General features: G+C 41.4%; 1 protein-coding gene across 1 annotated transcript in view; it reads right to left on the reverse strand.

Annotated features, from left to right (window-relative positions):
- Nucleotides 1–3,537: 3,537 nt before the first annotated feature.
- The window catches only part of hccsb (holocytochrome c synthase b), a 60,480-nt gene continuing 41,492 nt past the window's right edge, over nucleotides 3,538–22,525 (reverse strand). Inside the window, exons 2-9 of the mRNA XM_078291320.1 lie at nucleotides 10,833–10,860; nucleotides 9,776–9,896; nucleotides 9,554–9,601; nucleotides 8,092–8,225; nucleotides 7,774–7,922; nucleotides 7,264–7,383; nucleotides 6,278–6,364; nucleotides 3,538–5,211 (exon numbers count right to left, since the gene is read on the reverse strand). Of these exons, the coding sequence (XP_078147446.1) occupies nucleotides 5,013–5,211; nucleotides 6,278–6,364; nucleotides 7,264–7,383; nucleotides 7,774–7,922; nucleotides 8,092–8,225; nucleotides 9,554–9,601; nucleotides 9,776–9,884 (846 nt within the window). The 5' untranslated portion in view covers nucleotides 9,885–9,896; nucleotides 10,833–10,860 and the 3' untranslated portion in view covers nucleotides 3,538–5,012. The remainder of the gene's footprint in view (nucleotides 5,212–6,277; nucleotides 6,365–7,263; nucleotides 7,384–7,773; nucleotides 7,923–8,091; nucleotides 8,226–9,553; nucleotides 9,602–9,775; nucleotides 9,897–10,832; nucleotides 10,861–22,525) is intronic.

A 22,525-nucleotide genomic window follows, 5' to 3' on the forward strand; every position in this document is an offset into this window, starting at 1 on the left:
GACCCAAGGTGAATAACTTTACCCATGATGCAGAACTGATGCTGGATGAAAAACAAATGGTAAACAGGGATTTTTATGTGGGGGATATGGGGATGTTTAAGAGCTTATCCTGGTGATTATGAACAAGATATGGCGTTTACATGCACCAGCTTGTAAATGGTATTCTTGAGTATCTAAAATATTAAGGAAATATTAGTGTGCATGTGCAGTAAGTGTAGCTACTGGCAGACCTGCCAGATAGTCACCAGCAAAATACCTGACCTAGTATTGTGGTCCAATATTCAGCTGACGGTTTACTTCATAGACCGCTCTGACATGGGAAGATGCAGTAGAGGGGGCATATATGAAGGTAAGAAGAACCACTGAGCTAGCAGCCGGAAACCAGGGTCCATCCTGTGGAAGTTGGATTCTGTGGAAGTTGGATTCACGGGCTGCATTCGGATCCACAGTACCATGTTGTCTTCCCTTGATGTCTTCTCTTCACTGAGCCCCCTAGTGACGAAATGTCCAATGTACAACAAGTAAACCCTTCTGGTTCTCAACAAGGGAAGAAAAGCGAGGGATCAACCCAAGTCAGAACTGAACAGCCCTGGCAACTTTATATGGGAAGGAATCCAATACATTTACTCTCAGAAGCAAAATAAAAAAAAGGCTTTTCCAGCAAGTTTTACTCTCATGTTTGAAACCAAATAAAACTGCAGCTAAAATTGTTTAGTCTCTATAAATCAAATGAAGCTTTCTTGAGGATATTGGGTTATTGAAATACTTAAAACGCTGCGTCTTTTGACAACCTGCCCACTTTTGAATTAACCTAATTCCACTTTGTTCGTCATTTTTTATTCTGGCATTTTGGGGAGTCCCCCCTCGAAGGGAAGACGACAACCACAAGAAAGCGTTTTAGGTGGAACCGAATGCAGCCTTGGCCCGGGATAACAGCAGGCCACAAAGGGTTCTGAGCACTTCTGCCAACTTGCACTGCTTGTCTAACCCAAAGATGTCTGATGATCTGGGACACCATAACTTACTGTTGGCCCTTCTGGAGGAGTCATGGATGTAGTTCAACCAAATATCTGTGATAGGAACCACTTGATAACACCGATGACAAACCTGCTCTCACCAATCCATCTTTCCTCCAACAGCCAAGCTAGGTTTCTACATGGGTGCTCATCCAAAATGGCACAAGGGATAATTACAACATATCCTGTATATTGGTAAATGAAAAAACTAAAATTGAAGTTAATTATGTGAAGTCCATGATTCATTAAAATCATTTGTACTTTTATTTTCCAAACAATGGTTGACTCTGTGTGGCTGCATCTGCATGATCCACCTGCGTTTACCTCGCCGCATTAGGCCTCGCAATTACCGTAGTGCCTCCCAAGACGCTATCAGGATTGTGATTTGCCTTAATGGCTTTATTTAAACACGCATGTCAAAATCATAATAACCGAGATTAACCTGAAAGCAAATGTATGCCCGTCCACTTTTCCATTAGCTTAGTTAGAATCGATACGGCGCTGGAATAATAGCTCGGGCTTAAACATTTGAGAATTGACACTGGGTCAACCCCTCCCCACCCCCACACGCACACACACACACACACACACACACACACACTTCCCCACCCGGCGGAAAGATGTCTGAATGATGGGGTGCTCGCATTGATTAGCTGATAAGCCAGCAAACACGCTTCATTGACATAAACAACCAAATGCAGCAGTTCCTCTCTCGCTCTAACGAGATGATCGCCCTCCTCCCAATACTGATAGTAAGCAGACATGTGGACAAAGCTGGATAATCATGAAGTAGCGGGTGGCCGGTGGCAGACAGAAGGCTAGAAAGGCCCTTCTTTGGTATGTAAATAGGGACTGCGGAGAGCAGATATGATAAAATATCTGACTTTCACAGAGAATGCCAGGGGCTGTTTGGACATCTGCTGTGTGCTGTGGAGCTATCTGGCCTCACTGAAACACATGGGGAATCAACATGCACGCATTATTTCAGGCAACATGCGCAAGGGGGGTGTATCTCTGTGGTCTGCCCACATAGCCATGTATTTAAAGGCAAAATCCACCTGAAATCACTTAAATGCTCTTAAAAAACAGCTATTGGTCATGTACCGTGAATTGGTGGTGTATTTTTGTTATTCCCATGGATAACTGGCCAGATGTAGATGACGTGACATCACATTGAGACATTTCCAGTGCAGCTACAAGAACATGTTTGAGCGATCTAAAACATCAGCGGTAAACGTCAGGTTTTGGTGTCAGTCCCTCAGAATCAAACAGCGAGGGCTTCTTTCTAGAGCCGCCATTTTGCACCAAGAGACGTTCAACAATTATACAGGGAGAAATCCATCGTAGAAGAGGAGAGAGACCAATTTCTCATGACAGCAGCCTCAATAGACCAGAATGCAATGCAGCAACAAGACATGTTATGTTTTGGGCGCTCTTGCTCTTACTTATCACTATTGCTCTCTCCACCCACACGTATAACCCACACCCGAATGATCACAATTTCAAGCTGTTTATATGCCCATACGTCCACCTTTGATTGAGAACAAGTTCACGCCCCTTCTCTGGGAGTTGTCGAAGGGCATTCTGGGAAACGCAGGAAATCACTACCTGAACTAGAAGTAGTAGCAAATTGAGGGAAAGGAAAAAGTACAGTACTTCGATCACAAAATTGATGATATATAACTCTAGAAATCTCATTGGTCGATCAAGATAACCTCCACCAATTGGCTGGCCCATGCGCGACGACCGCTCAAAAGTTTAAGTGAATTCAACTTTGGCGAAACTCGCCGCTAGCCTGCGTGTTCGTGTGTCATGCAAACTTATTAGCTACTATTATAAAGTCGATTATGAAAACACTATTGCTCAATATTTACAAACGCACAGGATGATACACTAATACACTAAGCACTAGCAGAGACACAGATGCATTTACCATAAAATACTGCGGAGAGAGCAATCTCACCATGAGCGCCACATTCATGGGTGTAAAGGACAAGGTGCAGACCAGGAAGATGGTTCTAGTTAATTCAGATCTGTTGAGTGAATAAACATGAGGGGTGAGGCCCTGCTTTTCACTGTGCAAGAGGCAGCGTGTGCACCACTGTGAACTGCAGACATATCCTGGATAAAACACATGGAGTCAAACAAGACAAGGGAAATGTATTGTTCATGTGTTTTTGTTTTTTTGGTGCAAACTGTCCCTCTACAAATAGATCAAAGATACCAATTCTGGTGAAACGCCTCCCTCTGCTGTTCAGGTTGTAAACTGCATTAACAGAGCTGCAAAAATTAGATTCTCCACATAACAAAAGGGAATTAACAATTTTAACTGACTCAAACCAGGAAATGTGGCTGCTACAAAGTACTAAAATAGTCATACAACCAACTTGGCAGATGTACTGTACATTACATGCTCGGTTGTAACCTGCTGAAATATTGCATTAGGCCCAGCAGATGGTGCTAGGAATGTTTCAACACTGTAGTTTCCCCTTTAAGAGTGAGGAAGAAAGACAAGCACATCTCAGAGGAAGAAGGACCAACTTTATTGTTCATTTGGTTGATCAACAGGGGTAGTAAAATCAATTTTTAGAAAACAAGAACACTTTCTGGGGACAGGAGCATCAAGGTACTGTACACACAGAAATCCACAGTCACCAAACAATAAATAAAAATCAGCATATCAGCATTACAAAATTATATACTACACCCGAGGCAGAGATACCGATGCAAAATGGATTTTAAAGAGCTTGAGCTGCAGATTAAATATTACTCTAATCACAAAGCAAGACCAAATGTATTTTGATGCTCAAGCAAATATGGGTCTACTATTGAATGTCTGATGGATACAAATCCCACACTGAATAATGAGTCATTATTTTAGAGCACTTAATCCCTTTGAAGCATGGAATAAGAACGTAATACAGTATATGAAGATATTAAGCGTTTGGCCTAACAGACAGTCATTTCACTTCCAATTTAACCTCACTCCAAACCATTGACATCTACACCAGGGCAAACTAACACAAACAAGAAGTGAAGGGAAGATGGGGGAGTTACAGTATCTTACAATCACAAGGCTGATATCCATCCCGGTCCTTTAAAAAAATAAAACTATCTTATATTTCTCCCCCCCAAAATTAGGCTAACACACCCATAACCCTCGCATATTCAGCATGGTATTCCGTCAAACCCACAAAACTCTAATCACTGCGCTTCTACTTGACAACCATTTACAGTAAAGTGGGTTTGACTAGAAACTGAATAACAACGTTCGCTACAATCATAGCAGAAATACTGTACAAAAGCTAAGAGAAGACAGATCGGTGAAAACCCTTCTTAAAGTGAGACCATTAGCCAGGACAGGACACAGTATGGAGGTGAATACAACCCAGCGGACCTGGCTCAAATTGCCATTGGAATCATTGAAACCACCCTGGAACTTGCTTCAGTCTGCCTGGAGCTACAGCTCACTACCAGACAGAGATGTGAAAATAGTCAAGACAACTACTTAATGGATTTTGGTTTGTGGGTGACATTGGAACAACCAAAGTCTACAGAAAACTTCAATTATGGAGTCTTGACGGACTAAGAGTTATCTATCTATCCCAAAAGGCAGTTTAACAGATTCCAAAGGGCAGTTTGAGCCAGATGTGACCTGGTTGACACAACTCTGCCACTAGCGTAGACACACATGCTGTTTAAAAGACCTGTTAATTGCACTGCAAAGCTAAAATTAATATCTCCCACTGAAATCAATATGATTAGCAGGTGAAGCTTGATATAACCTAACCAACTGAAGTTCTGTTGATACTACTCAGATAGCTTGAGTTGTCTTGATTTTCTTTATGCTTATAGTTTCTTTTCACAGCACCACACCTCCCACACAGAGCTGAAATGAGGAACCCCATGCTTTTTCAAAGTCCTTGCACATGTGTGTTTGAACTTCACGCAGTGACCTATATATTCCTCTGCATTGCGTGTGTGTCAGATAGTCCTTCAGGAGGTCCAGCGCCACCAGGCCACCTTCATGCGATCCCAGATGGCGTCTAAAGAGTCAAAGGCGGGACGTACGTCCAAAATGGAGAACTCGTAGGTGTCCTTGTTGATTTCGCCGTCGTAGTAGTCGATGACGTAGCGCACCTCCTTCCCGCAGCGGTCAACGATCCAGTCATGGCGGTCGAAAGGCAGCTCGTACCTGGTGGGGGGGGCGATGGGACATGTAAATAAATCTTACTTTTCCACAAGATCACGTTTCTTATTACTGACTGTACCGATGGAAGCACAGTTGTCCAGGATTAACTGAGTTTTCATTCTTTTGTCCATACCAATTATATTCATTTAGAATGTTGGAAACTGGGTTTAGAGACATGGATCAAGTCTACATTGAGTGTAGAAAATATTAGGACCACCTGATGCACAATTTGCAAAATGTCTCAATTATTTCCTGGCTTGCCTCCTCATCTATATCCATCCTTTGCTTGACTAAAGTGGATTCAGCAGGTGAAAATAACACATCATAGCTTTCATTTGGATTCCGTGTGTCCACACTGTCCACAACATGATCATCAAGTCACCATTTATTCCCTATAGAGTTGAGCGACCTTGGAAACTCCGCCAATGTGTGGACGGCCAAGTTTGTCAGCTGAGAAAAGCTGGCCACAGCTGAACTTTTTGCAGTCATCAAGAGCCAATCAGATTTGCATGCTTCCTTGTTTCCCTACCGATGTGATTTTGTTGTATGAACAATAGTTCTGCCTGCTAAGTGCAAAATGGACTAGAAGCTGATTACAGCCATTCAAAGCTTCCCAGTTCTCTACAACTTTTATTTGAAAGATTACAGGGATAAAAGTCTCAAAAATTATGCTTGGAGAATGGTTGCATCCATTGTCGCGGTCGATAGTAGCTCTGAAGGAATTTTTAAATTTGTTTTCAATCAATGCTACCAAATTATACACTTGCTTAACTAAACTTACTTAAAATAGATAGACATAGATGCAATCCTCTTACACCATCCACAATCAGTCAGAATAGAGCGATCCATCAACCAAGTTGCTCACAGTGTGAACGCACAGTTAGAAATGCATTAACCTAGGGCTAGACTTGAGCCATGTCTGCCAGATCAATCCACAGTATGAGAACATACTGCCCAAGATCCAGTCTTTCTTGTCAGAAATGGAACGGCATATGCACTTGATTTGTGAGAAGAACATTTTGGTTATGGAATAAAATAAAACCAAAGGATAAAGTGTGAATTCACTCACCCCATCCAGTGGCGTAAGCGCGCCCTGGGGGAGAACTCTTTGGCTTTACCACCGAACCGTTTCAAAGACGGGCCGCACGGGCATTCTCTGGAGAGGAGACAAAAAAAATTAAATAAAAGTCACATTTCACATCAAATAACTTTGTCCATGATGCAATGATATGGCAAAGTATGCTATCAATTTATAGTATGAGGACGAGCAGGCAGATGATGTGAGCTGAATAAAGAATATGGTTGATGTTGATGGGTGTGTAGCCTAGGTACAGCCTGTGCCAATATTATGCTGCTGCTTGTTGCCTCGTTTCTATGTCTTTTGTGCTGCAGCTTCAATGTCCAAGACAAATTTCAGTGTGTGTGTGTAAGGACATAGCCAAGATTTTTAGAAACCAACCAATTCATCACTAATCAAGGAAAGGTTTTTATGCCTGTATTTCAGTTGTGTAATATAGACGGCAGCCTCCTGTTAGCATTTGTTAGGACATTGCTGGTCCCAGTTAATGTTAAAATCAAAACCATTTCTCCAGCGTGCAACTGATTCTATTTAGTTTCAGAAGCTGTCAAACAAATATTGTTTTGGAGACGTTATATACTTGACTAACAGAAATGGTTTGTAAGTGGAAGTGATTAAGTGGGAGAGGACTCTCTTTCAGCTGTATTGTAGTGTAATGTCCTTGTCCAGTACCATATGGAGGACGTTCCTACTATCTGGGAGCGTTACTCCAGTGTGCAGATTTAGGCTAAGTTGCTCAGTTCAACAGGTTTTAAGTAAACTATTGTGTAAATGTGCATACTACAGCCTATTTAAATGACTTGTACTGCTGACTCCATTAAGGACCACAGTTTGTTATGGCCAACTTCGCAAAGTTCAGAAACCATACTGGACTCCCAGTAAACAAATTAAGAATGCTACTGCACCATTAACCGAGCTAAAACAAATTATGAGTTAAATGCAAAGCTGAAGGCCAGCTGTATAGTGTGTCGACTCACTGAGCGTGGAGGGCCTCCCATTTAAGGATCTCCTGCCAGGCCTGCTCGTTGTTCCGATTGTGGATCTTGATGATGTTGCTCATATCCTGAGGACCAAGGTCATCCTCGCGCCAGCGCCACCTGCAGCACCGGTAGAGAGACAACAAAGACAAATTAGGAGACAAGCAAAGATAAAAGCTAAATATGAAACACAATTGTAATAATTCTCTCTTCCATATGCCATTTTAAGACTAAATGGAACTAGGAACAAAAATGTCATGACCAGGACAATATGAGAACCAGATTTTTGCCCAAATGTGATTGGTTCTTACGTCGCAACCATAGTTCTCACTTGCATAAAATTAAACTTTTTCCAACTTTTGCTCATTGCCTTATAGGCCTGGTTCACATGGCCACCTATCCAATCATGCCGTGCACACACGGTCACTCACTTCTCATAGACAATGAATGGAGGCTAACTGTTCAACTCGTGTGCAACTGGTGTGAGAAAGCCATGGAAGACGAACTGACCCCTTCCGCAGCATGGCGTTCCAGAACATCTGCTCAGAGGGGTAAACCCAGTTCTTGCCGGTGCCGTGTCGGGGAATCTTGGACTCCTCTCTGGAGAGAGGTAGGGGGAAGGGCTGGTCTGCAGCTGCCGTCTGGTTAGGGGGAGGCATCTGTGCGCACAGGGAGAGGAGACAACTCAACAACACAATCTATATAACAAAGGCTTTGACACACTCAAAATGTTTTAGCCCACATTCTGACAGGATTATTTAGTTCAGGGAAGGTAGGGGAATTTATACTTGAGCTTATTATTAATTTGAGGTGAACTGCGGCAGGTACCATATTCGATGGGTCGATGTCACTCTTCACGCCTTCTGCAGCTTTCATGGGACACTCCACAAAGTCATAGGCCCGGTCCTGGTGGGCTGGACCTGCTGCCGCTTGGTGCATGGGACACTCTGATGGAGGAGACACTAAAGGAGACAAGAGAAGCGGATTGGGGCGTGTTGATGTGTTTTCACCATTACAATCCACAAAGTCCTTGCTCACCAGCCCATGGACCATCCATGGGTGGGTGTGCAGTGTCGGCATGATTGAAGCGTAGCTTTTACACGAGGAAGGGGCATTTTTGCATTTGAACTAATAGCGTAAGTCATTGTAGTCAAGAAAAAATCTGCTGAAGCAGTATGATGTGGTGCATTCCCAATAGGAAGCAGTAGCACAAGACATTCAAATGGGACAAAACCAGCAGAGGAAGGCTCTAGAAAATGTCAGCTATGTTTATGCACTAAATACATTTTAAAAATACTTCATTTTTGTCCCTGCATGTGCATCCCCATTTCAGCGTCAGTGTTTCCAGGAAATATGTGAATGAAAGTGGTAGTGGCTGACTAACCTAAACACCAAAATATTTAACACTTTCTATCTGCCATTTCTGTTTAATATGCAAGGGTAAATAAACTTTACATTGTCTTTGAAAAATCGAATTCGTATCAGCTTACTTGTGGGCTATGAAGGAAATAATAGGCATTACTTGCTAATGGAACTAAAAACCAACATTTTATATAGGCTACACACATGGCCACTACTAACATGGCCACTTTGTGGAGGACATGCGTTTCTTGTATCTGAATTTATGTGATATTTGTTCATTTTTTTTGAATATGTGCAATTGATCTTTTTTTACTTGTGATGACAGATACTTAATTAAACTGCATTACTCTTAATGCAAGAAAGCCCTCACTCTGTTCTTCATTTTCAATTAACTTTCCTCACACAATATGATACTCCCAAATTAATCTGCTCTTCATTGGTAGCAATGCAGCTTTTCGCCAGCAGATGTCGATGTGACACCCTGGGTTCAACATGACTTTGGTCTCAGTGAAAATAAAAGCTGAAGCAGTGGAGTTTTGGATGTGTTTAGGGTTTCACGACAAGGTGGGTGTTCCTTGGTCTTGGCTATGAAGCGCTGCATTCAAATTTACTAAATATCAAGGCAATTTTTTTTTTAAATTGGAAACGTAAATACCCAACATATTCGTCCACTTGTCCAACCCTAGCAGCATATCCAAAATCAAACTAAAGCAATTTCATTTTCTGGCACAATAAGAATGTTAGATTTCCCAAATAGAGAAAAATGGATTACACATTAATCATTTTTGAGCAATGACCCCAGACTAACGGGTCTGTACTATGTCTATGTCTGTACTGATCAGTAAACGCTATGAAGCAGATCAGAACTACTTACTCCATTGTTAGTCACTGTGAAAACAAGACAGACACCCCTTTCTCTCACACCTACCATTGACAGGCTGGGCTTGGTGCATGGGACACTCTGATGGTGGCGACACTAATAGGGGGGAGAGACAGATAGAAACAGGTTAGCGCATGTTGATACAATTTGAACATCCATGAACAAAAATATTATGCTATCATAAATGAGAAAATGACCCACAGACATCTCTCCAAAACCCCTACCTCCCCCCTTCCCCTCACACACACACACACACACACACACACACACCTTTGACAGGCTGGGCTTCCTGGTGCATGGGGCAGCCCTGAGGCGGGGCAACCATCACCGCCTCCGCCTTGACTGTTGGAGGAGCAAACGTGGACACTGAGGCTCCCATCCTGCCCACAGTCTGTGGTGGAAACACAAACACATAGAAGACATGATGAGAAAAAAAAAACATTCATCTGTATGATGTCTGATGGGCTGGAACAAATAACACTACATTGTAATCACATTCATGTCGACAAGTATGTATGGATGTCACTGTACGAGTTTGAATCGCATGGTCACAATTCATTCATAAAACACAGCACAGAATTTAGTAATACTGATTACTGAGTTGAGTCTCACTTAAATTCATGTCTTGTGTGAGGTATGAAGTCCCTTCACTAGAATGTTACAATTCACTGAGTATAATCAGGGATGCAGTGGATAATTCTAAACCATCTAAACTCGGTTTACCCATCTTTTCAGACTGACATAAACAATTATGATATGAAATTCAGACTACACAATGATACAAGTGCACAAGCAAGGAAACATTAAATTGACACATTTTTGAATTGGAGTTTGGTGTCCCCCCCATAAAAGTGACAACGAAATGTATCGGGTCTAGCGAGATACGCTGTCTAGCAAGCAAATCAGATATACAGTATAGTCACCCAACCTGCACCCAACATAGCAAAGGGAGCTAGCTAGCACATTTTCTAGCTAACGCTAATTGAGTAGCTAACTGACTAACTTATGTGTTGAAATGCAGTAAAATAACTGCAGCGTAACGTTCAATGTGTAACGTTAATCGACAGCTAACACAGACAGAGACCCTATAAATAGGCTGCTGTCACAAAGTTAACCTTAGTTAACCTAACGGTTGCGGCAACATTTAGCCAGGCAACGTAGCAACCCTGCTAGCTGCCATGTAACTATCTCTAGCTCTTGCCTTTCATTTTTACGTACATTATAACGTACCTCGTTCAAAAATACACTGAAACGGGCGCTTGTTGTTTCTCCGCTGGTCACATAAAAGAACGATTATAACAGCTTAAAAGAGTGGAAAAGAACTGACCTGTTATGGAAGTCAGACGAGATGTGTTCTTCTATCAGGCTATATTCCCAATGTCAACGTGCAGGACAGCCTGCCTGTTACCCAGAAGGAGTTGCGCAAGTGGATTACGTACCGCGTACGTAATTACGTCATCAAGCCACGTAACTCCCACTGTGTACAGGTGGTACTATCATGCTGAATGGTATATCTATAAAGGACAAGAAATGGAAAGGAAATTGAGCACTGATATTTATAGAGACATTAATTGGCAAAAAGTATGGAAGCTTAGTAAAAAGTATTGTGTCACAAACAAAGTTAAGGAGCTTTCTTACAAAATTCACAGAATCTACCCAGTCAACCAGATTACTTCAAGATTCAGAGATGATATAGATGAGAATTGTATTTTAAAGTAGTTTTTTTAATTGTAGTTTAAATGAAAAAGAAACTATAATGCATTTGTTTTATGAATGTCCATGTACAAAAATATTTTGGAAACTTTTTGTCTAAATACACTAGCGTAAGGATTCAACTGACCTGCAAGGATATTTTGATAATATATGATGAAATATTAGATAGGAATATTATGTTTTTGTTGAATCTTATTATTTTATTTGGAAAATTTTATACTCATAAATGTGAATGGTCTAAAGATATCCCCAGATTTGTATTACTTTAAGTTACTGCAAAATATAAAAAATGAAAAAGCCAGAAAAACTTTAAATGTATGTGAAGCCTTGTGTTTTTTTATTTAATGTCACATGTACCCAATGGTTAATATTATGTTTGTTATTGTTTTTTTGTTTTTTTTGTTATTTTGTATTCATTGACAATACATACAAGAAAGGCAGACTTTACTATTGTCTCCATATACCAGTTCCGCGGTATGTTTAGATGTTGAATATTTTGCTATGATTATTTGAAATGTAGCTAATGTAACATGTAACCAATCTATATGCTTTTTTATTAAGCTGCTGGACTATTTACTATGTATGACGACTTCTTAGAAGAACATATTGTCACTTTTGCTGTAAATGTGACTGTCTGTGCTTTCTTTAAATAAAGATTGAGCCAGAAAAAAAATAAATAAATACAGGTGGTGGACAAAATAACGGAAAGATTTAATAAGTTATTTTTTACATTTATCAAGTATCTAATAACGATATGGATATTCCCAATTCTTATGATAAAATAAGGCACGAATAAAGAATTCCATTGCAGAATATGTTCTATTATATATTATTCTTCCCATCCACTTCCCATTTTCCATTTAATGCTACATGCCATTCTAACCAATATAATGAGAAACCATCCTGTACTGGAAAAGTCGAACAATTTGGTATCACTTAGCAATGGCTTTATTCGAGTGGTTTCCATACTATCTGCTCTCTAAATGTTACATCATTGAAACTCGGGAATCATAGAAAACTCATCATAGAAACTTCCCCAGTCGTATTTACCACTTTTCTGGGTCGTTTATGCATGCTCAGCTTCTAAATCGGATATTTACGCAAGCACTTGAAGGCAGCATGTCTATAGGCTATACACCGAGTTTGTGCATATAACACTTAGGCTGTATCAGTGGTGGCTAGCCAGTAGAGGGCGCCAAGACACTTAATTTAGGATCATTTTTGATTCTATTAATTCAATATTTTAGAGCTGTGTGTAAAATGCTCTCTCTCTCTCTCTCTCTCTCTCACTCTCTCTCTCTCTCTCCCCACGTGATCATTCTAGTGTCAGGAATATTTTGTTACATCTGGTATGTGGGTGCCGTGACCTCTGACCCTTGGCCTCCTTACAGGATGTTAGATCAAGGAGTTAAATCATATTCTCATATTATTCTTTACAAATCACTCTGGATAAGACAGAGAGCTAAATGGCTGACATGTACAAGTGAACAAGTAGGGTGAAGGGTGACTTGAAGCTCAAGTCATTTTTGTACTTATGTACATTTCTCAGTTCTGTATTCATGTACATTAGGTAGTATTACTCATTTTATATGAGCAGTTGTTGTATCTATTCATCCTATTTTATATATTTCTCAATATTGAACTACAATTCCCTTCATACTCATCCACCATGTGATGTTTTGAAAACATACAGTAGGCCAACATGTGTAGGACACATGCCTAACAGTTGATTCAGGTAGATAATCGAATGTAAAGCCATACATGCTTATGTTATCGTCATAATCAACTGTGTGCACAGTGAGGAGAGAGTAGAGAGAAAGAAAGGGGCCTTTGATACCAGCTCATGCCACTATGCTTCTTAAAAACAAGAAAGATTAATGGGATTGTTATTGCCAGAAAGAGGGGCTATAGTCAAACATTGTATGCAGAGGACACTCTTACTGGGGACGGACTGGTACAGGAATTAGGGAGGAAGACTCCTACTTTTGGCCTAGAGGTACAAAACAACAGGAGTAGCTGGATTGACGCACTGACCACATCCCAACAGTTAGACCAATTAGAGAGCCATAATAGGTCAAGTTTAGGAATAGACTATCCCTATAGGTGGAAGCGTGGTGTGAAGGGGGGTTAGAAGGTAGAAAGAACATGAAGATGAGAATTCTTGGTCAGAGCCTTCACATATCAGTTGTATTATGTACTCTGTTATATGAAGAATAAAGCCAAAGAAAAATAATCCAAGTTTGTCTCATTCATTCTGTGTTCAGCTCCTCAAACCTGAAGTGGAAGTTGAAGACAGAAGAAAATCCACTGCAACATTTGGTGAGCCAGCCAACAAGCGCGCACCTAAATTGACATAAGGTAAGCAGAAGCCCTTTCTAAAATTCTGCAATCTGATTTATTGTTGTGAGAGAACCCGGTCCTGCAGTGCCAAAGGTGAGGAATTGATTGGGTGACGCCCTCAACAGGAGCCGAACCATAACAAATGTGTATATTGATTGATATGGGGAAACTATAGGTTATTGTTAATAGGTGAACTAGAATCAGTGTTGAAATTGCTAAAGCGCTTTACACTGGAAGTATTGTGATGATGTAGCTGTTGAAGAAATCCAGCTACTAGATGACTCTGTGAGCAATGAGCTATTCTGAGCGGTTCTGTCCCGGTCCTGGCCCTGGTTGTTTTTATTTCCTGTGAAAAGTTCTGTGAGGGGAGGGCGTTGTTCCGCCCCGGTCCTATTTACTGTTTTCTGAGACTTTGTGTGAAAAGAGGCTAAATGTCTGAGCGGGCGCTCAATGTGTTAATCGTGTGGTGGTTGGTTGTGTGTGCTGAGTTCGCTGGAGGAATGATTTACATGGCGTTGATGTATTACAGAGGGCAAGATTAAAGTTGAAGAAGAAGCAGGGTGTGAACTACAGGGGAGCCAGGGGGAGCCTGGCTCCCCTTAATAAGACATGAGCTCCCCTGAAAACATGATTTGTGAAATTTTGGGGGGTCTCTAAAATATTGACAATATGCTATTTTTGCCATGCATTTCTATTTTTCTGTATCTTCATCATCATGGATCATGCGTAAAATTAGGCTATTATTGATGTATGATTCATGCATGAGGGTGACTAATCACTAATTCACTTTAATAAAGATACCGGCATGCATGCTATTCTTGCCATCACCATCGAAGCGTGGCGGCGCAATATCAAACTTCACTCACTTTAACTCAAAGATCAGAAAAAAAAACCTTTCTTAGTCCCACTCAGTCTGCACGCCAAATCGCCATTATTCATTTCTCTGTTTTGTAGTCAGCATACTACAGACATGTCAAAAAGAAAACAAGGAAGAAAAAAAAAGTGAGCTCCACCGAAAGCCATGGCAGCCTATATGTAGAATAGAGCCATACTATTCAGCAACCCTCCGCCTACTTCCATGGCGTGGATCCGCCCATTCTCACCTGACCTCACTCACTCCTAATCAATGGCCTACTCTATATATCCCACCCATTTCCTTTGTTCTGGCTGGCAGCAACACGAACCACATGTGAGGGCCCTCTGTCCCTGTGATTCAGATACACACCTATGGTTGTGTGTGATAAAGTGAGTTTACTACTTTCTTCGTATGTTGTTGTACTTTAGTGGTCATTTGTAGATTGGATGTGATTGAATGCTTGACCAGTATATATTGGTAAATGCTATCATCGTCACCTTGCCTGTTTGCCTTGAGACTACAGATATAATATTGTGTGTTAGTGCGCAATGCACATGATTTATTAATTGTAGCTCTTAAGGAAATGCAAGAATCCTTATAACCTAATTTAGAATGTTGAATTTCTTATGTTATGTAATTGTTAAATGAATGTTTCTCTGTTATGTAGTACTCTATAATTTCAGCAGTGGTAGGCCTAGCCCTCACCCCCTTGGTTAGAGTACTAATATTCATTGTTTGTTAGGTACCTAATTGTTAAGTGTGATGTTATACTGTTAACTGTATTGTAATTCTTGTGTGTTTTTCTGTTTATCATTTATAGAAAACCATAACCATCAAGCCTCATCATCTCCTATTGCTCTACATGTGTGCATAGTGGCAATAAATGGCTTAAACGGAAACATCAGTTGTCCCTCCTACATTCTTATCGATGTACCATGGTGATGCTCAATCTCCTGTGAACCAATCCTAGAGATAGATTCTACACTATAGTTCGCACACTGAGAAGAAGGATTAGAGATGAGTGTGAGTTGGAGAAATAACGAGGACTAAAAGGTTGAGAGGTGCAGAAAAAGAGGGGCAGAGCATGTTGAATTGAACAAAAAAAAAGAGAGAGCCAGGAGAGCATATGTCTAAACGAGAGCGTGTGCATTTTTGGATGAGAAAATATGTAATTGGCCCAGATGGAAGGGAAAGATATAATTCATTAGAAGACATATATGAAAAATTGTGGAGCAAAACTGTGTTCGTAAATCTACATGAAGCCTTTCCAGATGGATTCCCGAGTCCATTATCGACTGGGGTAACCAGAGCAATCAGGGAAGGCTGGAAATCCATGATCCATTAGCGGACCCCACACCATTACCTCTGCTTCTGTGGGGAAGGTGTACAGCTACAATAGACACTGAATTTCACACACCAGAGTATATGTCAGTAGCTAAGAAATTATTAGGAGAACACTGGGTTAACATTTCACACATTAGGTCAGCTGAAAATTTCCTTGCATTCAACACGTGACTTAACTTCTCTCAATTCCTCGCAGACATCAACGCATGACTCAGGGCGTGGTCAGGGTAAAAGTATAAAATTAAACAATTAAAAATTAAATGAAGGTAAAAAATAAAATTAACTTATACTGAATAAAATTAAAAAGACTGAATCGTACTAGTGAGATATAAACGACTAAAAAAGTTGACATTTTTGAAAACAGGAGGAACCCCATATAAAATATAACGGAAAATAGCGAATTAAACACCGACATAGAGAATAAAGCTGCGGTAGAACACCCATAGGTTAGAGCTGCATTTTTTAAAGTGCATAGCGGTGATTGTGTGGAGAGTAGTGTGCATTTATCTGGCATTGTTTGCTATTGCCACTATATATAGTGATTCAGCCTATATGCCTGTGGAGTTGTTCACTCCTTTGCTGGCATTTGGGCACAAAGAGGTTTTCTTCGGGCAGATGACACTCCTGTCAAACATGCCTCTCAGCTTCAAGCTCTTTTGTCTGCAATTAAACTCCCCATCGGCCTTGCTATAGTTAAATGTGCTACTCGTACACGTGGCGCTGACTTTGTTTCCAGAGGCAACTCTGTGGCTGACATTGCAGCCAAACATGTTGCAAATTCGACTGACCCTGTTGTCTGTCATGCTTCTGTATGCTGAGGCTATTGATGTCTCCGATTGCAATCTCGCTGATTTACTAACTATACAGAATGACGCCGCACAGTCAGATAAAGACACATGGTTAGCTGCAGGCTGTGTTGCCTGCCCAGTTTGTATAGGCAATTGGGAACAGGTAAAGTGGTGGCCCCTGCCTCCTTATTACCTGAATTGTGCAGAGCGGCGCATGGCATTTGCCACTCTGCAAGGGGGGAGATGATTAAAGCAATTTCCAAATACTGGTTCACTAACAAAGACCACGCCACTATGAGATGTATTTGGACGGTTTATTGAGGGAAAGAGGGGTCGAGAATGGAGGGATGAATCAGGGGTCGAGATGAAGGGACGAATCGAGGGGTCGGATGAGTTGGGGTCGATGGTTGGCTCGAGGAACCAGGGAATTGACTCAGGGTGGGGGCACTGTCTCGCTGATGGGGAGTCTTCTGGCCCCATTTCCCCCTGTGGTTCCTGTACTGAGAGAGAAGAGCATGAGAAGACATAAAAAAAGGGGTGGGGGAGGGATGAGAGAACTGAGACATACAAGAGAGAGAAAAGGTTATGGTTAGGCATGTTTAAATAGGGTGGAGCAGGAAATTGAATGTGTTCTTGAGGCATGGTCTTGTTCCCGAACCTTAGTTATAATAATAATAATAATAATAATAACTTCATAACTTCAAACATTTTTGTCCATATTTGAGTGCATATGTATCAAAGTTCTTGAACTCATGCACAATTTGTAAGACACAAAATCCAGAAAAGGGTCTAATGACGCCACTAGGACATATTCCTCCACCCCAAGGCCCATTTCAACATCTAGTAATGGATTTTATTGATATGACTGAGAGAAGAGAAAAGAAGCGTTACTGCCTTGTAGTGATATGTAGGTATTCTAGGTGGGTAGAAGCGTTTCCATGCGCTCATGCCGATGCCAAATGTGTTGCCAAGTGTCTAGCAAGAGAAATCTTCCCTAGATTTGGAGTATGCGAAACCCTGCAATCAGATGATGGCATGCATTTTATGGCCGAAATTACCAAAGAAACATGTAGGCCATTGGGCATAAGCCATAAATGTTCATGCATCTACCACCCCTGGAATAGTAGAAAGAGCAAATGACATACTCAAAACTAAATTGGCCAAAGCATGCAGTGAAACAGGTGGCACGTGGGTGGAGTGCCTACCATTGGCCCTAATGGCCATGCGTAATTCTGTAAATAGAATTACGCACCTAGCGCCCCATGAGATGATCACAGGGCGACCAATGGCAATGCCTGTCAAAAGACCAGAAAGGCCAGTGCCAAATCTGGAAGTACTAGACTCTGAGTTGAGCAAATATCTCAAGGGATTAACAGCAGCTATAAGATCTGTGTACTTCCAGGTACACCCCCAAGGAACGGAGGACTTGACCAAAGACCCGTCGACCCAGGCAGAACGACTAGTGGAACCAGGTGACTGGGTCTACGTCAAGGCCCACAGGCGTAAGTGGAGGGAGCCCGGACGAAAAGGACCGTTCCAAGTCATCTTGAGCACAACCACGGCAGTGAAAGTCAGCGGAGTGACAGGATGGATACACCTAAATCACTGCACCAGAGCATCGGACCCAGCGGATGGGGAGGCCTAGTCACCCTACTCATCACACTGGTAGGATGCACTGGCATTGCCCGTGCTACACAGAGTGCAAAGCTAGCAACAGACACTCGACAAGCGGACAAGATGGCTCCGCCCATGCCCACACATCACACTACACCTGCACCTCCATACATTACTCGAGTACCAAGACAAATACGCACCATACCCATGCCGTCATTACAACAGGTACAGGAATGTACCTGAAGGAATAATATTAGCACCAGACACTAGAGCCTTGCTGCACAGAGAAGTAAGGTTTGATAGAGCACTATTCCATAGGGGCAAAATACATGGAAAGGTTAGACTCAGACTAAGTGTAGATCTTAAGGAAGGATACATAGATTCTAATGTACTCAACCCCTATAATCAACTAGTCCTGTCTAGAGGAAGGTCCTTCCCAAAGGAATGTAGGGTGGTAAATAAAGCCAAAATTTCAGAAGGGACCATTAAGTGTGATAAATCGTCTAAATGCATATCGACCGTAGGAAATAACATGTATGCCAGTCCACTATACACACTGATCAGTGACAGCCACCTAAATGGGAAATTGACCTGTATGACCCGGAGACAGATTCGCTTTTGTGACATAAAAAATAATCTTTTCCCTGAAAGCTCCCTTAGTGTTAACTGGAATAGTGGGCGGTACAAAATTAATGACAGGAAAAGACAAAGGCGACAAACAGAGAATGAGTTCGGGGATTGGGAAAAGAAGTGGAAGGCCTTTGGATTTGATAGTTCTGTATTAGGCATAAAAGATGAGCGGGCAAAAGATGACATCTCTACTGTAATTGCATCCTTGGAAGTCATCAGAGATGCATTTGGGCCTTCAAAGAGTGCTGGTAATTCCTTTTCAGACACACTACATAATTGGTTTGGCCCATGGGGAGCGATGGTAGTACAGCTGTTACTCCCATTGGTTATACTGTAACTGGCCTAATGCCGCTGTGCGGATGCACCCTTATCCTTACCTGTGCAAAGGCAATGATATTGAGGTATGTAGGACACTTGGTCCCTGGGACAGGCATGATGGTGGCCGGTCAAGTTGAAATGCAGCCACCTACTGAGGAGCCAATTGAACCTGAATTTCCCGATATATATCCAACCCCTGACTGGATTAGTGATGATTTCAGACGAGTTGATACTAATAGGGTAATGCTTGACAAATTGGTAGTGAATGTGCCCAGAAACACTAAAAATTGAATATGAACTATGAGTGGAAGCCCTTTGATAGACATCTATGGAGCTTGGGATCCCGATAGCTTTTTAACCCCTCTGACCGAAAAACAGACATTTGACCAGGCCTGTGACATAAAGCGTACTGTCTACCATGTTATGGAGGAGCAACATGAGACATACCAACTGAGCCCACAACTAATGATTAAACGTAGTCTGTATAACCTAAGAAAGAATGTTGATTTTAGTTACGTCCTTAATGGAACGCGATATTGTTATAGGAATGGTCTCTTCTGGAAGAAGTTAGAAGTAATATCTCTCACATTAAACAATGACGTATTGTGGCAAAATCACCACCCTATTCAGTTGCAATATTTACGTAATATGCCTAGATGGGGAGGCATACACATAACACACACATCACAAACATATTGAACATCTGGACATATCGAAGAGGATATAATAATAATAATAATAAACTTTATTTGTATAGCACCTTTCATACAAGAAATGCAGCTCAAAGTGCTTTACAACAGAAAAATTACATGCACCGAGTGCTTCACATAAAACTTGATAATGATAGTGAGAATAAGATAAAGAGGAGAATAGAATACATAAAATGCATCTTCACATGAAAATAGACATAGAATGAGCATAACATAAGATGGAAAATAAAACCCACTGAATAACAATAGTAAAAATATGAGGAATGCATAACATAAGTACATCAAGTAAAATACAAATTTTAAAAGAAGTGCAGCAGTGCATAAGTGCGAAGCAAAGTGAGGAAAAAAAAAAAAAAAAAAAGAGTATAAGGCCTGTATCGGGAAAGTCATAGCTAGTTAAAGGCTAAAGTGAAGAGATAAGTTTTTAGCTTTCTTTTAAAAATATTTAGCGAGCTGGCTTCCCTGATATCTATAGGTAGTGTGTTCCATAGCTTTGGGGCGTAATTGACAAAGGCTGCATCCCCGATTTTCTTTCGGCTGTTGCTGGGAACCTCCAATAAACCAGCAGCAGATGATCGCAGTGTTCTTGAAGGCAGGTAGTGAACAAGGGAGTTAGCAATGTAGCTTGGTCCATGCCACAACTTGCGAAGAGGATGTGCCACTAGTATGGGACTCACCTTATTAGCCCGGCACTGATTGAGCGTTCTGAGGGCTAGTGGCCAGGTGGGGTAACCTCACCTGAGCTGAAGTAACACCAAGGTCCGATCTGGTTATCAGAGCCATGCGGTGCGCCTCTTCAATAGGGCAGAATTTTGTTATATCACTATACCATTTGCTGTCATATCTTTTATGTTGTTGTCTTATTGAAATTATGTGATGAGGCGTGAATCTTTTTGTGATGAGGGATGAATCTTTTTTCTCTCCCCGGGTCGTAAAACAATTAAGCCTGGGAGAGTTTTTGGTTCATTTGTCATTAGGAGCCCAAGCACAACTTCTCACAACTACGGCTCTGAGCGTCTTGCTCCTAGTGTAGGTGATCAGCGTCTTGCTGGTAAGATCTTGTGCTCGGGATGAGTTATGATACTTATTCCCACCTGTATTGAAGACTAGAGATTAGTTACCCCGAGGGTGTGGAAGCCAGAAGTTCCGGGGCACAACGAGCTGTCCTGTACGATAGGAGGGAGATGGAAACCTTATCCGTGTGCTTGTATTCATCTTAACTGATTATATGTATTCTCATTTAACTTGTTATGGAGTGTGATACTTAGGATACTTAGAATTCTTAGTTTCGGCCTTGAGGTACACAACAACAGGTGCTTTCCGTCAGCAGTAGCTGGATTGACGCACTGACCACATCCCAACAGTTAGACCAATTAGAGAGCCATAATAGGTCAAGTTTAGGAATAGACTATTCCTATAGGTGGAAGCGTGGTGTGAAGGGGGGTTAGAAGGTAGAAAAGAACATGAAAATGAGAATTCTTGGTCAGAGCCTTCACATATCAGTTGTATTATGTATTCTGTTATATGAAGAATAAAGCCAAAGAAAAAGAATCAGAGTTTGTCTCATTCGTTCTGTGTTCAGCTCCTCGAACCTGAAGTGGAAGTTGAAGAAAAAAGAAAATCCACTACAATAATGCATTGGTAGTTTTCTTTATTTTCCACTAGAGGGCGCTAGGTGCCAACGTATACCATTGATTTCTTTGTGCTGAACTCCAATGTGTCAATATTAACAATACAAGACATTTGAAAGCAGGCTGTAATCAAGCTTGTTTTTTTCTCTTAGGTTGTGTGTGTGTGTGTGTGTGTGTGTGTGTGTGTGTGTGTGTGTGTGTGTGTGTGGGAATTTTCCAAAGGTGACCAAAGCAGTGCATTGCTCCAAATGGTTGCAGTCTGTAATTGCGTAATTGTGTAATTGTATCATTGCCATTGTACTCATAAGTGCCTTTTTGTAAACACCCACATGCGGTATCAGAGCAATTGACTTAACATCATGCCATTACTTGGTTTCCTTTTATATTGCTTTGGGTTTGGCTCTATCGATGGGCTCTTTGTGTAATTACTTTGAGTTCTTGCCGTGCCTGGAATGAGAACACAAAACTCCAATCACAGTAACGATCGCTCTCGAGCGCGGTGGTAGAAACCGTAAAAGTTGTTTGTTGTGTCCCAGAGGCAATTAACTCAGTAGATGCCTTGTGAGTTATTCATCTCAGTTCCACTGAAGGATGATAGCGCTTTGTGTGTTGGCATCACAGAGCCCAGACCAACAAACATCAAAGGTGAAATGTATCTGTCGTATATTTTCTCAGATTGGAGGTTTAGTTTTGCAAACAGGCAGGCACAGCTGCTCTGGAAGTTGAAATAATCTCATTGGTTGAGTGATGCTGCATTCCATTGTACTGAGATGAAAAACAGAACAGAACTGTCGTTCTAGTCGGAATTCCCAGTCGGAAATTCGGGCAAGATTCATTCCGCCCGAGTTCTCTGACATAAACACACCTGACATCACAGCATCAATTTGTGCTTAATAAAACGTGTTGTAACAACTTTGTAGTTTCCATTTGTAACATAATTCAGTTGATCGCAATGACAGATAGCTAACGTTAACGTTAATGGGCAAAGGCTGTTAAGTCCATGTTTTCCCAAGAAGACTCACTGGAACACAAGTCAAGTCCAACTCGGAACTATCATCTTCCTACTTCCAATGGAA

The sequence above is a fragment of the Centroberyx gerrardi genome, chromosome 22 (genome assembly GCF_048128805.1).
Source record: "Centroberyx gerrardi isolate f3 chromosome 22, fCenGer3.hap1.cur.20231027, whole genome shotgun sequence".
Classification (NCBI taxonomy): domain Eukaryota; kingdom Metazoa; phylum Chordata; class Actinopteri; order Beryciformes; family Berycidae; genus Centroberyx; species Centroberyx gerrardi.